Genomic DNA, 17,283 nt, shown 5'->3' with positions numbered 1-17,283 from the left:
AATATAATTTCGATTTAGAAATAAAATGACTAATCTTTTTTATAGAATTGCAGCACTGCTTGACTGCAGTATGTTATGACCTGACCTTGAGATTGTTTCATTCTTCACAGAGATTTCAGGAAAAGCTGGAAGTGCCACTGGAGCAGTTGCAATACCTTCACAGTGATATTACGATAGAAAACCAAATTCACTCAGCACCAGTAACATTTTCCCCATTCCGTGAACTCCATAATAAGAAGTATACTTTCAAGGTCAGGCCACGACTTTCGGGAGTTGATCAATGAGTAACAAAGAAGTATTTTGTTGAACAAACAAATTCGTAAAATTTTTCAGCGGTTACATTTACGTTCTTATTAACTTTAAATGTTTATAAGTACAGTTACTATTTCTAAACTAGCTGCGTCGCGCGGCTTTGCACGGTCCACCTCGAAAATAAAAGTTATGTCAAGTGACGCGAGTTCAACAATCAGGCATGAACAAAACAAAATATTTAAAAAGTCGATAAAATTTTGAGGCAGATTGCGGGAAAATAACCAAAAAGGAAACATTTTAAATCCCCCGATTACAGGAAAAGCCTTAAAACAAAAGCCAAACTTTATTTCTTCATATTCGAGAAAAAAATGGCAACAGATCTTTCTTTTCAATGATTTTCTTCACGCTACAAATTTTAATAAAAGCATTGTTACGGAAAGTTGAGTTGAAGCACTGAATAATAATTTGAATGGAGGAAAGCCTTCGAAAATTAGCGATTTTATGTCGAAATCCAAGCATCATAATTAATAGTTTTTAATTGATATCTCAGCTAATTATTATCGGAGGATTATTTTAAATAGCCAAACATGAAGACGGGAAGATTACGAATCCATCGATACCAGGTTCGAGGGTCAGTTTACTGTCGTTCGGGAGAAGAAGCTTAGACATAGATACATAGGTGCATAGATATATACGCTCAGCTTTTAATTGTATAAGAACTTTTCTATTGAAACTCGGTTAATGGTTGAAACTTTAATTGTGACAACTATTTATTTATAGCGTATGTTCTGTTTATGGTTCAGGGGAGCTGCCACAAGAATCTCTGAAGCAGTCCTGAAGCAAATGCGTTCCTCATCTCAGGAAAAAAAAGTCAAAGTCACAAGCAGTGATGTTCACACCAATTTTTCTGAGGGTATACTCCCAGTAATCCATTGCGCACAATTTGTGAATGTGATCATATGAGCCGCTCAGAAGCCAATGCGGTTAAGTCCATTTTTTGATATTTTCTGATTTTTGGAAATTTTGATGAAATAAATAATAATCTTCTTAGTTATTAAAGGATTTACTCATTGGTTACTTTTTTCTAGGTTAGACAGCCCTTTTTTTAATAGCTTCAGAATATATTGTATAATAATTTCAGAAGCCATTGTGAATAAGTCCACCTTTTATCAATATTTTTTTACATAAACCCTGAAATAAAAGTTAAATTATTCTTCTTTCGATATTTGTTGGCAACACTGAAAAACAAGAAATTCATAGTAACTTTAACTGTCACCTTCTAATTAGAATTGTTTGAGTTTTATGCATGTGTGTCAGAACACAAAAATATTACGTTGAAGTGTTTGCGAAAATTATTGTGTTATCAAAAACATTAAATAAATTTTCTTTAATAACTATAAAAACTCTGACTTTTTAAAATAATAAAATAGATTTATTGTAAGGGTATAAAAACTAAAAAAATGTCAATGGAAATAGAACACAGTGAAAGTGATGCGATATTTCATTTTAATTCAAGGAGAGTTAACCGTATTGATTCTGATACATCGTCAGATAACGAAGATACAGAAAATCATCAAAATAAAGGAAAAGTTGGTAGAAAACACAGCAGGAATCCCGGGAAATTGTCGAGAAATGTTGAGAAACAAAAAAGGATACAAGGTAAACAATATCAAAATAGAAATTAAAGAATAATTCCTGCAAAAAAAATTGATAATAAACCTTTTAACTGTTTACGACTTTGTAATCGCAAGATAACCTTTTATTAAAGAAAACAGGCCAAGAAAAATTTTTACAAGCTTAATGATCATCATAAGCAAAATATATTTTTAAGTGGGTTAATTAGAGTCCATGTTATCAAAAGACAGCGACCCAGGAATAACACCAATGGACCAAGATCTCAGTCTTTTGAATATTTTATTAAACTTAACAGTCAAGATGTTGGTGTTTGCAAAAAATATTTTATAGAAACATATCAAATAAGTAACGGGCAACTATATAATTGCTATTCAAAGGAAGATCTGAAGGCCCACCGGGGGCAACATATTCCGGGTAACAAAATAGATCAGCGGTTCCCAACCTTTTTCTCTTTGCGAACCCCTTGGAACAGGCAAAAAAGTTCGCGAACCCCCTGATGTTGAAATTAGTAACATGTAAGAAACAATAAAAAAACAGCATGTTTGCTTTCCATTTTTTGCAGCATTTGATTGCAATAAACAAAAATATAATTGTAAAATATCATTAAGTGCAAACATTAATAAAAAGTTAAAACTACATCTACAAGGAAAATTATAAACAAGAAGTTTTATAAACCAACTATTTTTTTTAAGCATACTTTAAATTGGGGAAAAAAATCCTTAATGCGATATTTGTGGCTGTTTGACGGAACAAAGAAACTGAAAGTTTGGTTCAATGTCTGACAGTTTGAGTCTTAAATCAGGCTCTGCATTCAATCTGCTTCGGTATTTATCTTTGAGGTAAGTATAGGAGGAAAATCCTTTCTCGCACAGATATGTTGTACAAAATGGTAATAAAATTCGAATTGCTTTTTTGGACAAAACGGTATAGTCATTTCTTACACTGAGCCAGAAGTCAATTAACGAGAGCTCTTTAAAGGTAGTTTTCAATGAATTATCACAGGATAACTCGATGAGCATTTCCTTTTCAGGTAATGTCAGGGTGTTCTCTAAGCATGGATTTCCTTCAAAAGGATTGCGTATCCAGTTGTTTGAGAGAGGGACGTTACGCCTCTTAGGAAAATACTCGTCAAAAGTTAGTTCCAAGATGTTGCAGATGTTCACATACATTTCTTTTAACGCTTTCATCAAGTTTCATTGAGTTTTCTGATAAAAAACTACTAAGAGAAGTGAAACAAGAAAACTCACCCATTTCCAGGCATTGGATCCAGAAATTCAATTTTTTTACCATAGCTTCAATTTTATCATATACAACGAAAATATTAACAACTGCACCTTGCAAGGATAGATTTAATTCTTTTAATTTTGAAAAGATGTCAGCTAAATATGCAAGCCTTTGCATCCAAAGAGGATCGAATATGCAAGTGGACAAGTGAAATGGATGATCAACAAAAAATGCTTGGACTTCTGACTTCAATTCAAATAAGTGTGTAAAACTTTTGCCACGGGAAAGCCATCTAACTTCTGTGTGAAGAAGTAAAGTAACATGAAGGCTTCTCAATTCCTCACAAAGCGCGTGAAATAGACGGCAGTTTGTGGCACGTGATTTTATGAAATTTACAATTTTTACCGCATCATTCAAAGTAGCGGATAATTCTGCGGGAATACGCTTACATGCTAATGCTTGTCTATGAATGCAGCAATGAGTCCATTCAATTTTCTCGTTGATCTTCTTTACTCGCACCAAAAAGCCAACAAATTTTCCTGTCATTGATTTTGCACCATCCGTGCACACACCCACACACAAAGACCAATCTATTCCATTTTCTTCAAAGTAACTGTTGACCAGTTCGAAAATTGCTTCTCCAGTTGTGTTGGTTTTCAAAGGTTTTGCAAATAGTACATCTTCTTTAATTGTATCGTTAAAAATATACCTAACATAGACAAGTAATATTGCAGCGTTTGCTACATCAGTCGACTCATCAAGCTGGATCGCAAAATTATTCTCTTTTATTCTATTCACAAGTTCTTTCTCCACATTACTTGCCAAATCAGTAATTCTGCGTGATACTGTGTTGTTTGATAGCGGAACCAGGTCAATTTTTTTTTGCTGACTTTTCTCCCAGCATACACTTAGCAATATCTTTAGCACCCGGTCCAATTAAATTTTCTGCAATTGTATGTGGCTCTCCAGATCTTGCAATTCTATAACTGACTCGATATGAAGCTTCAAGGGCCATTCTACTATCTTCGTTGGATTCTAACAGGAACGTAGAGACGCTACACTTTTTATTATATTCCAATTTTCTTTTAAAATATTCGATAGGTTTGTCCTTGTGTGTCGGATGCTTTGTTTCGAGGTGTCTTCTCAGAAGTGACGGTTTCAAACTGCTGTTCGCTAGAACTTCGTTGCAGAGAAGACAAAGCGGTCTAGGTTCAGACTCTTTTCCAGTAAAATAAAAGCCCATTTGTAAATAGTCACTGTCATATTTTCGCTTTTTTCCTTTTTTCTCCCCTAGTTCACTTTTCTGTTTAGTCGGGGGAGGCGGCAGTTCATTACAGCTATCTATTTCAATATCCTGTGTTGATTCGAAAGTTACTGCTGATGTTGAGGGTTGATCGATTGACTGCTTGTCCATTTGTCGCTCAACCAAACTACCAGTTTTCAACCATCGATCCATAACAGCAGAAAGTTATTAAATCATAAAAATTACCAACACGATTATAACTTCACAAACAGAGTAACAAGTTCACGTAGCAAAACCAATTGCAAACAAAATCACTTGTTTTCAAGCATCTCTAAAGTATCTCTAAATACGTCTGTTAACAACTATTTCCCCAGAACTATGACCATGCTGATGTTATATATTTTTGAAAACGAACAGATGGGTAAAATCCAGTAATAAATTTTAAATTTGTCTGCTATGTCTGTCATGTCTGCTATTCGATGACTCAATTCGACGGAAATTCCCGAGTTATATTTCAACCAGATTAGAAATAATACCCCTATGATGCATTGTTTGAGAATTCTTTATTTTTTTCCACATATGTATATTATGTATATTGTTTGATTGACTCCACGCGATGGCGCCTTTTTAAGGTCATCCTGATCCCCGCCACAGCTTAATACAACGTTTCTGCATGGCGCCTCGCAATAAAGAAGGAAGGATATCTCTTTCTGTTGTCTATCGAAAAAAAAAATGAGAAAATTTCTTTTTAACCAAGATTATAAAACCGCTGACAGATTTTTTTTTTTTTTTTTTTGAGCTTAATACAAGAGTCTGGCGCGTTTTCAAATTAAAAAAAAAATTTAGTAACTATGTGTGCAAATTGAATATTTTATAATTTTTTACCAAACTAGGAAAAATCCGCCATTGCACCGAAATTTTCGCGAACCCCCTTCCTGCACCTCGCGAACCCCTGGGGGTTCGCGAACCACCGGTTGGGAACCTCTGAAATAGATGATTCCCATGTACGAAAACATATAAGCTCCTTTCCTGCTATTTCAAGCAATTATACAAGTCATAATCCCAGACGCAGATACTTGAATTCAGAACTTTCTATTGTAAAAGAAAGAACCCTTTCAGTGTTATAGAAATGAATCCACATGAATTTCTTTCCACAAAACCATTGGAAGAAGCTGTTATCAGCAGAAAAAAATTAACAAGTAGACTAACAGTCAATTGGCTTAATATGAGATGGATAAAATTGGAAAGGTCAAACCCAAGCGGCATTAAGTTCAAACATAATTTTGATGAGGTTGACACCTTTCATGTAATTGATATTTAAAAAAAAAAAAAAATAGGTAGGCCACTAAATTTAAAAAATATAACTCAACCTATATTATATCCTAATGGCAGAACAATTTCAAGAGAAACAAAAAAAGACATCATATGTTTATTAAAGTCTATACCTACAATTAAACACGTATTTTACAGGACATTAAGGACAACACGTGGAGATCAAGATTTACATTTAAATAACTCGGAGGAAGATGATGTTTGTTATGATGAATAAACATAAAACTTATGAACCAATAAATGTTCTTTTATTATTTTTACATAAATTTCTTATATTTTTCAGCTGCCAAAAGGTATAAGTCCTAAAATTTTTACGATGCTGTCATTATTTCAATAAATACTTACGTTTTTATTTACACATCCTGTACATATCTTGTTTTTTTGCAAAGTTTACACCTCGAAAAAAGACTGTATACACTTTTCCAATTAAATTAATAAACCAAGAATTTTAAAAACTAATGTATCAAAAAACATTACTTTTCTCAGTTTTTGTGTTTTGGACTTAACCGCATTGGCTTCTGAGCAGCTCATATACATGGTATGTCATAATATGAAAATTTATGAAGCTTCAGGGTATACGCTATATGTCTAAAAAATGTTTGAGAGAGTATACGGCGTTTATGAAGTATACCCTATGGGAGCAGCACTGTTCACAAGGGCTTACGTCTTGTAATTAATAAGACAGCCCACGATTTTTGTACAATGAGCATTGATTGACATTGTCTTTTTTTCTAAAGCAATCGGTAAAAATTCAGACCCCATTGAATCACCTCCATCGAACTCATGTAATTTTTAAACCACTATATCTAAATATTTTTTGTATGATGATAAGTGAGGTAAAGTAACCAATTGGGCAAAAAAAAAAAAAAAAAAAAAAAAAAAAAAAAAAAAAAAAAAAAACAGTATTTCCTGCAGACGCAGTGTTTTGATTAGTACAAGCTAGGTGGACAAAAAGTCATGTTCGAAATTCTAAACTTTGGTATTGGGATGATGAAAACAAAAAAACCAAAACACGATACTTATTTATTTATGTCTAACTCCTTTCCGTCACGTGAGTAATAAGGTTCAAAGGTACGTATCCGTTTGTAATATCCATGTGAAGTTAGGAACGCTTTAATTTTGTGTGATGAAATGATGAATTCTGAACTTGACTTTTGTCCAGCTAGCTTGTATTGATCGAAACACTGTGAGACGTGGTCATTTTTTGAACTACTCTGAAACTCTCTCCATCTAGAAAAATTTTGAGCTTTTGAATTGCAGCTCACATAGATGTAAACGTGTGCAATATTAGGCACCTGGTTTATAATAAATAGAAATTCGGGTAACAACTACTAGGAGACGAACCTTTTCTTTGTATCACCATATGCGCCTAATATGTGCTGTAACTCTCAGCAATAGAGACCGAAGGGCCAATGCGTAATACACAGGAAAAAAATGAAATGAATGAAAAAATGAATAGTTAAAATTATATCATTCTTTTAAAATTACGACAACTTATCTTACGCTGTCTACATATTCTTTCAGTTATTTATCAAACAGAATGCAAAAAATGTTTACTATCAACGTACTACTCTTATGTTTGATTTAATGCACGGGATATTAGCTAGAGAAAACTAATTGCACTCCTTTGTGAAACGAATTTCGGTTGGTAAGAGAAATTTTTGTTCAGCTATTGAGTTCATCGTACACTGTTTAGGTCATATTTTGCTCCAAAAAGGTTTCCAGGAAACTTACTTGGCGACGTAACGTCCTCGATGTAAGAGGGTGGCGATGAATGATTAGTGAAGAAGTCTGGCGGGCAGCCCGTCTTGGCGACCGTCAGCGACACGTGCTCCCCAGTAGCTTTGAGGGTGGCTACAGCCTCCTCGTGACTCACGTGTTCCAGGTTCACATCCCCTACCTACAAGGGAAAAAATAGAACTTTATAGAAACTTTCAAGAACTGGAATAGATGATTCATAATATGAGAAAATCGTAAAAGGAGCGATCAAAATCAATCCGGGCAACCTCTTTGCAACAACCCCATGCCATTAAGGATTACAAAAATTAAAATTAATCTTTCCAGAATTAATATGGTAGTTATTATTCGTGTTGTGAGCTGTTTCCAGTAGAGATTCCTGTAATCATCACTGAATACTAACAGTCACGTGTTACTTACTATTCCTGTAGATTTCCAGGAAACCTGTGCTGTTCGCAAGTTCCAATGCCAACCGCTTACATCAGTACGTTGCATGATACACTCTTATAAATAACTATGGAGTTTTCAGTCGTCACGTGTTGTCTTGGTAACAGAAATAATCATACTTAACTGCAAAATTGTGGTCTACAGGACGCTTATAGTCAATGAAGTATAATCGGTAATGAAACAAAATATTAACCGAAACTACTAAGCAGTTTATATATATATATATATATATATATATATATATATATATATATATATATATATATATATATATATATATAATTAAGATGAGTTAATCAGGCCTTTAGTTCTGAAAGGAAGTTAATGTTGGACCCTAAATAAAGCAGGGGAAGAAAAGTTGCTAATCTTTGAAAGAAAAATTCAAAGGAAAAAATTTTTGGACCTATTCAAGAGGACAATTTTTGGAGAATTCTGTACAACTATAAAATTTACAAAAAATATGGCAAATTTGGAGGAACATATATAGAGAGAGCTATAAAAGCTTCACGAACTAGATGGCTAGGCCATATGTATAGATACGCCAATACTTTCCCTAACAAAAGAGTGACATTTTCGAGAATTGAAGGAACTAGACGTAGAAGACGACCACCTACACGATGTAAGGCCCCTATATATACAAGCCGACGCATCAGCTTAAGATCAGCCATTTTGGATCGGAGCACGTGCTTGAGTGGTTTTCTTTTCTGGCGAGTTATCGCGTTTGGTGATAGTTCACCCTGGTCCATTATTAGCAGCACGTGAATTGTGTATTAAATAAAATATTATTTTCGGCAAATTTGGCGAAATCCGAAACTTTGCTGCGGTAACCCTAGCAGGCGCAACAATGAAAAATCCGATCCAAAATGGCTAAACTTGAGCTGATGCGTCGGCCTATCTATATAGCGGCTCTAAGAGGATGGTTGGACGATGTTGAAACGCAGTAGGTACGATCTCGTAGGTAATCGCCTGTCATTGACTTCTGTAACGAAGAGGTATAGTCTCCAAGGCGAAGAGGTGCTTCTTTGCAAACTCGATTTTGAAAATGAAAACACGAGAGTGCTTGAGGCCAAATAAAGTAAGAATAATGTTTGCTTTCAAAGGGCCTCAATTATTGTTACTCTCAGGAATCGTTCAGCACCGTTGCGGCCCGGTTTGCTGTAGTTGTATCGTATCCTGATTGATCTGGCCAACAGGCTGTACTAGCTCCATGAGTTCAAAGACGTTCAAAAAATTCAAATCAGGAAGAGGGTTCAGTCTCAGGTCTTCCTTCTCGAGTTAGTTCTAGGCAAGAGCGGAGATAATCAGGATTCATTTCTGAGGTGCTGCGTTTCTTACCGAATGGCTAGATCTTTTGACACTGCTCAAATCCAAGACATTTAAGTGTTCTCAAAATAGTCCCCATATTGTAGTTTGTACACGGCCCGGTGTGATTTCAGAGAACAGTTTGTTATCGAAATCCGCGGCGACAACTAGGGCTCGACCGATGGCATTTTTTGGCCGATGGGCCGATGCCGATTGTTGGCCGATTGTTCAAAGATGGCCGATGGCCGATGGCCGATTGTTTTCCTCCAAATGGCCGATTGCCGATGGCCGATGGCCGATGCCGTTGGCCGATGGCAAAAAAAAAAAAGAAAGAAAAAGAAAAAAAAAATCAAACAGAAATAAATTGATGAGATTGTCAGGGATTTAAAGTATCATTGATTCATTTCACTTTACTTCCTTTTTACGAATAAGGAATTGTAAACACAAAAAAAAAAAAATTAGATTTCGACTTAAATTTCTATTTTACGATCACCATATTTATACATATACTCTTGTGATGTCTTCATGCGCGTAAACTTGCGTCCCTCAAAAACGTTATGAAATAGTAAGTTGAAAACTCATACGTATGTAGGTAGTATGATCTAAAAGTTCGAGGACAAATTCTTTAAAACCTTACCCTGAATAGTTCACATTGCTGAAGCACATCTATCTACAAAATAGTCACCTTGAACGACTATGCACTTCTGCCAACGTTCGTATAGCTTTTAGAAGCACTCCTGGAAGACATTTTTCGTAACCTCCTGTAAGGCCTCTTGCGCTGCTGCTTTTAACTTCATCGTGGGGAAGAAGGCGACTTTCATGTTGAGGATGCACGTTTCGATTGGTCAATACTCTGATATGACAAACAAATAACATAACGTTTCGTCGGACTTAGTTCCGTGTGATTTTTACCTGTTCCCAGCAAAAAAAAAAAAAAAAAAATGCGCGCCGCTCTCTTCCGTGAGGAGAAGATAAAGATGCATCATAGAAGGTAGCGAAAAATGTTTCCAGGAGTGTTTCCAAAAGTTATATGAACACTGGCAGAAGTACACAGTCACAAGACGACCTTTTGAAGGTGGATGTGCTTCGGTAATGTGAACTATTCTGGGTAAGGTTTTATACAGCTGGTTCTCGAACTTTTGGATCGTACTACGTACAATCTGTATAGGGTGTAGTTGTGCTTCTCCTTTTTTGACTGCTGTGATTAAAAAGAAAGAACAACAGCAAAAAAAAAGAGACTGTTTAATAACCAATTGATTTGTCTTTTTTTTTAAATTGAACATATAGCTAAGATTTCAGTAATATTGTAATAATGTATGGATTTAGGTACATTAAACATAATTAAAAAACATTAAATTATGTTGTTTAATCATTCAAAAAAAATTAAGAATAAAACTATGAAACAGGAATATTTTTATACTTATTTAAAATTTATGAATAGAAAAGTTTGCATTTTTCAAAAAAACCTATAACAGTGACATAAATTTTGCTGGAAAAAGAAGTAGCCATGAAAAGAGCGAGATTCTTAAAATGCAACTACAATAAAAAAAACTCAATATTTACACCAAGTTAATAACTGAATACATATACTACGTGATCTGATGTTTGCACAATATTGAGCAGTTGGATTGTTTACTCTTTTATGAAGCTTTACAAACAAGTTCAAATTAATTTTTTCAATTTAACAATAATTTTCTGAAATTTAAAAAAATTGCATAATAGAAAATCCTTGAAACTTTTAATAAAAAAACTAAAATAACTTATTCATTGATTTTATATAAATACATAAAAATAGTTACAACAGAAAAAAATCAATTGCTATTAATGATGCAAAAAAGACGGCGCATTACGAAATATAAGTGAAACAAGTATGAGAAATACGCAAAATGACACTCCTTGACCAAAATAAATAATCGCTAAATATTTAAAAAATGCTTGAAACGACGAGGTAGGGTTAGGGGATCACCCTCTGATTTTGGAGTAACTCGCACTTCGGCCCCAACCTCGGCCTCATTTTTTTAGTACAGAACCGCTACCCCCCAACGCCTCGGAAGAGTTTCTGAATCTACTTCAGCACTTCCGAAGAAAAAATTCAGAAGTCCCTTTGATTTCCGAATTATGTCACCATTGAAAACGTCTTTAATCAATTTCTTACATTAATGCTTTAAATTCTTTCTAAACAATAGATAAAGTTTGAAAAAAAAAAAAATCTTGAATTTTATGAACGGTGTTAGTTTTAAACAACTCAGAAGTACAACTAGACTTTAATTTCAGATTAGGGAGTGGAAGGAGGGGCACGCAAATGTTCTCGGAAATTCAAAAAATAGTCTTAAAAAATAGAGTTCATAATAATCATAAACATTCAGCAGAAAAACCCTTTCAAAACTTGCACCCGAGTTTGTTTTGACGTGCAGTGGCGGAATTGAAACATAGCAAATGTTGCAATTGCGCGAGAGGCCCCATAACCATACGGGCACCGTACGAGTTACAAAAATGCTTATGATAAATGTTTTACAACTTCTGTGATAGAGAAATAGGGCCCCGAAATGTATTTCGACGGGCCCCAAACTTGTAATTCCGCCGAAGCGATACAGAAAAGACTGCATAACTATGATTCATATAACAAATACCGAAAAATTACAAATTGCGGTCGGTTCAAAGGGACTCTAATAAAATGACACAAAAACCGGTTTCGCCATCTCATATTTGTTTCCATGGTCTGAGATGCTATATTAGTTTTGCATTGAAATAAGTAATAAATAGCCATAAAAAATGAGTAAACAGGCTTTTCAGAACACCCGAGAGAAAACAAAAAGGGAAGTGCACAACTGGAACGTACGCACACCCCACATGCGAAAATTTATCCTTCTACAGCTTACCATTTTTGAGTTATGACTTAGGAGAGATGCATACGTACATCCAGCTGCAAGAAACAACGCAATAATTAACTTGTTTGGTACCTGAATGCAGTATTAAAAACTCTTTTAGGGGTGACTAAAATAGAAATTCATACTGAAATTTAAGTAAACAATTTTATATAATAACAATAACTCCCTTTACTTTGTACTAAAAAATAAAACAGCAAAGGTCCTTTCTTTTTCAAAAACATCGGCCAATTCCATCGGCTTTTCGATGTTTTATAAGGCCGATGGGCCGATGTTTTCTGCAAGTTAGCATCTGCCGCCGATGCCGATGCCGATGGCTAAATTGTTGAACCATCGGCGCCGATGCATCGGCCAGGCCGATGCATCGGTCGAGTCCTAGCGACAACTATTTCTTTCTCATAGGTTTGTAATTAAGGCCTGCAGTTATCGAAGTTCGAGTTGCTCACTCAGAGGAGGAAAATGATTAAAGGACTCACTGCCAGCAACTTGTCTCCGACCTGAAGACGTCCGTCGACGTTCGCCGCGCCCCCTTCCATGACCTTGGTGACGTAGATGCCGTCGTCACCGGGAACGTGCTGGTTGCCCACCCCTCCGGCGATGCTGAAGCCCAAGCCCCGGCATCCCTTAGTCAAGTCGATGCGGAGGAGGCGGGGCACCGAACGGAGACGTTTCACCAGCTGGAACGAAAAATATGAAAGCAGTTAGTTATTACATAGGTAAATAAATAAAACATCTTGTACTGTCAGCCTCCGAGAAGTTGAACTATGTCCTTGAGCATGTCCATTTCTTTCAAGGGAGAGAAATCAGTAAGAAGAGGAGTTGTTAGGCGCAGAGTTGGGCTACCAACTAAATCTACAATTTCTTAAGCCGTTTTTCCTCACCCTTATTTTAACAAATGGAATCGTTTAGTCGTCGGGCAGCGGAGCTCAACTTGCCAGAGGCGGACAGTACTGTAGGTAACAATTGCTGGCGTTGGGCCTCGAACGAGTTCACCCCAAAACCGGTTGAAAACAAAATGAGCATGTAAAGTAAGAAGTAACTACGTCAAAAAGTACAAATTGCAGATCTGCAATTTTTGCTTTTTGACGTTATTATTTCTTACTTTACTTTTCAGCACAAAGGTATTTATTTATCTTAAAATAAGCATGGTTTACTTTAATCGAACTTTGGCGAAACATTTTTTTTTTCGTGAAACGTTTCTGCATGTTTGCAATAAGAAATTAACTTCAGTTGAAAACTGGTGCCTAACTCCCCGATAAGGGGCACATTGAGGAAGATTTGAGTTGCCTACTCTCTCTTCCATGAAGCGCCAACAATGGTGAGATACTTTGTCTTCAATTGGCTGTATTCGAATAGGAGATTTCCTCTCTATCTTATTGCCTGGTTGGGCCAGAGGCATTGGCACGATAATTTGAAGGGCTTAGCAATTTTTATCTTTCCCATCCCATTTCAAGTTAAAAAATACAATTTAGTGTGTGCATCTGTATATGTATAACATATAAGCAAAAATGGTAATAAAGTGTTCAACTGCGGTAGAAAGTTATTGTTTGGATAACGACGACAGTTTACTACAATAGTACATAAATATAAGCTCTCGTTCATCTAAACCACGTGTGATTGTTCAATAGCTTCCAGCGTTCATTTTCAGTAGTGATGGAAACCAACTGTTCCTCGATTTACTTCAAAACTGCTGTTTCCTATCTAATCACTTTCAGTTGTACATGAGCGTCATAACGTTGTACATGAGCATGCAACGAAATACATGTTGTACATGCGCATATAAGGGATAAGATGTACTCACCAGCCTGACTGTGTTGCCTGCTCTCTTGAGGGCGTCGACGGCCACACAGTGGGGGACGTCTACCACGTTCACGTCGTTCACTTTCACGATGATGTCATTCACCCTGTCCAAGAGAAACACATTTCCTCAGTTTCTGTAAATTAACTATTAGTGCTAGATGTCCTTCATAAAAGGATTTATTTCGATATTTGCCAATTGCACCACTTATCAGAAACTTTTGATGCTATAAAGTTACAGAATCATACACTTGACTTTGCCTTTTTACTTGGTCGTTAGCTGTTTGAAACAAGCATTACATAGGCTGTTAGTACTTCATCGAAAATTTAGCTCAGTCGTTTAATCAGCTATCTCTCCCCCTCCCCCCCCCTCTTTTTCTTGTCAAAGAATGTTGCTGGTTAAGGACCCCTTTTCGCGAGTTTCGTTTCGATGTTTTTGCAATTTCCACACCTGTACGCAACTTTTGATGCATATTTGTGCTTCTTAGGTGCTTTTTTTTACTCTATATGCAGTTTATAAGTGAAACATTTTTACAAAAACTTGTAACAATCTCATCATTTCCAATGTTTATAATATTGTGTAGCGGCACCAGTAACAGACATACTGTCTGACCACGGATTGTATGGAAAGACGAACATCCGTTTTACAGCCCGAAATGGACGAATCTATGATTTTTTTTTACTGATGTCAGCTTTTGCAGAAGCAAAGTCTCATTCAAATGAGCGGAATATGCGCATCAAATTTTTACTTTTCCCTCTTATTCACATAGATTCATCTTATCTGGACGTTTGAAAATTCCATGCAATCCGTGGTTGGACTATACTTAAGACCTCGCTTTCAGGTTAACTCAATTTTCAGAGCATTTTAATGTATTCAGACTTTTTAAACTATTTTTCTCTCATGCAACAGCATCCCACCTATCGTCTGGCTGCTTCTGGATCCTCTGAATTAGTTCATTCTCTTGTTATCTGCTCTATTTTGGAAAAATTATCCGACCCCCAGTAACAGACACAGAAAAATCTGATAATACCCAATAACAGATAGGATGAGAAATGGTCAAAACTCCCTTTTTCTCTTCAAAATGGGGAAAAGTTCTTTATTTTTAGAACTTAAGCCTTATTAAATTCAAATGAACATGAAACACCTGCTGACATTGCTGTGGCTTTTCATAACCTTCTACCACTGCCTTGTAAATACCAACTGACTTATAAAATTTACCGATAACACTGTACCGTATTCATAGACGACAGCAAGATCAGTTTTACCCGGCTAAAAATTCTTATTATTTAAATCCAAATTTATGACTGTATGTTACTGGTGCCGTTCCCTATGCATTCCTCCCCTCCCCCTTTGACCCCTTTTCCGTTTTTGGCCCCTTTTTTTCCTTTATGGGGCATTATTCATGACTTCTTTGGCTATGCAAGTTTTTTTTTTTTCTTCTCAGCTCATTGATTTTTTTGTCAAAAATTTTGGGAAACGATTTTTTTTTCGCACACTTTCAAGCTCTTTTCAATCAAACTCTGGCCATTTCAACTGAAGAAAAGCAAAGTTTTTAATAGAGAAAGACTTTATAAATAAATTAAACTTGTTTTTTAAATGTGCTCCAATAACAAATATTGATATTGGACAAAGTTTATCAGGATAAAAGAAATTGTTTTCGGACAATAGGTTTTCTTTCGATTATAAGAATATTAAACAAATTTCATGAATACAATGCAATTCTGATGTTCTTGAAGATTGAAACTAGAAAATTATCAATTCTTTTTTACTTAATCAGGTATTTACTTATATTTATTTTATTCAAAATTTCATTATTTCAGTTATTACTTTTTGTAATTAAAGTAATAATACAAGAAGTATTGAGTACAACCTTTTACATTATAAATAAAAATATTAGTTACGATTTATAATTAAAAAAAATAAAGAAAAAGCTACTTAAAACATTTTTAAAATAAATTTATGTGGCATTACCTATCATTTTAAAGTCCTTTTGGTTAATTTTTAGGAACTTTTTTTTTTTTTTTTTTGCATTTTGATCGGGATTTTAAAGAACTTTTAGGCAAACAGCATCATAAACCAGACTGATAAAATCACTTTACTGATAACCTTTTGGAGCTGCTCATTTTGAGCAGAAAAGAAAAAAATTTTCAATCCTTGCTCAGTGCTCGCCACACAACGCACACTGGCAAAGAAACGATCAATACACCAAATCTCAATAAAAGCTTCTATTGTATTTGAGCCTATCCTTTGATATTCTTTAAATATTAAAAATAAGACTCGGGGAAGAAAACCGTGGTAGCAGAATTGTTCTTATCCAATAAAAATCGATCGAGGCATATGGGAAAGTGTTGGCTCCCTTCCCTGGGCTTTTTCTTGAAATTTAATTAATTAAAGTGCGAGACAGAGAAAAGACCTTGAAGTTAAGAAAAACTACTTTCCCGTTTAATAGAAAGAAAGCAAAGTCCAAGGGCGTAATCAGATTTTGTTACTAGAAGAAGGGTACATACAATTCGTACTATTCGCGTTTACCGTAACATATATGCAGCCTAAATGAAAAATAATCATATAAGCTTTGTGCTAAAATATGATTAAGGTGAAAAAACAACGTAAATAAAGCATAAATATTGTAGAAAAATACAGCATATAGCTATTTCAAGGCTACAATGGAGCCTCTTCATCAGTGCAAAAAGCTCACCAACACAACCAGAAGTTGCGAGAGAACTGAAGAGGCTCCATTGTAGCCTTGAAATAACTATATGCTGTATTTTTCTCCAATATTTGTGCTTTATTTGCGTTTTTTTTCACCTTAATCATATATGCAGCCTGTCCCCCGTTTAACATGCAAGAACTCTCTTTTTGAAAACCGTTAGTCCTAGACGGACCCTTTCAGTTACAAAAATGGTCAAAAAAAGATGCAGAATTAAGATATAAAAAATTTAAGAGGAAAAACAGAATTAGTGAACAAACATGAAATATATTTTTTTATATGGCTCCTAGGTCATCGTGGTTATATTTAGGAAAATAATCATGGGCACCCACATAGGGGGTAAGTTGGAGCTGAAGCCCCCCCCCCTTACAAACTAGAACTTTCTTGCTTTTAGTACTTTTTTCTTTGCAAAAATGTAAAAACATTTCTTCTCCAGTTATTAATGAATAACTTATCAAAAATGTCAAATTTTAATAACTCTCATCTGTAATGAAATCGGTTTTTATGGGGAAGATATCCTGCTAAACCACGGGGGAAATTTCTGATCCCTCCTTAAAATTTTGCATATGAGCGCCCGTGGAAATAATCGCTACTAAAAACAGTACTAGCTCAAAAAATTTAAACATTTGAGACATAAATTCACGGAGATATTTGAACGCAAAATTAGCAGAGACCGTGATTGAAGATTAAACTGGAATAATTCGCCCTTTCAGAAGAATGT

At 35.2% G+C, this 17,283-nt stretch overlaps 1 protein-coding gene across 1 annotated transcript in view; it reads right to left on the bottom strand.

Moving 5' to 3' along the window:
- Window positions 1-17,283, bottom strand: part of LOC129216806 (disks large homolog 1-like) — a 175,217-nt gene that overhangs the window by 83,786 nt on the left and 74,148 nt on the right. The window contains exons 6-8 of the mRNA XM_054851023.1: window positions 13,859-13,961; window positions 12,534-12,734; window positions 7,421-7,586 (exon numbers count right to left, since the gene is read on the bottom strand). Coding sequence (XP_054706998.1) covers window positions 7,421-7,586; window positions 12,534-12,734; window positions 13,859-13,961 — 470 coding nt within the window. The remainder of the gene's footprint in view (window positions 1-7,420; window positions 7,587-12,533; window positions 12,735-13,858; window positions 13,962-17,283) is intronic.

Source organism: Uloborus diversus, chromosome 2, assembly GCF_026930045.1.
Source record: "Uloborus diversus isolate 005 chromosome 2, Udiv.v.3.1, whole genome shotgun sequence".
Lineage (NCBI taxonomy): Eukaryota > Metazoa > Arthropoda > Arachnida > Araneae > Uloboridae > Uloborus > Uloborus diversus.
Note: the sequence above shows the minus strand (reverse complement) of the source record. Positions and strands in the feature narration are given on the sequence as shown.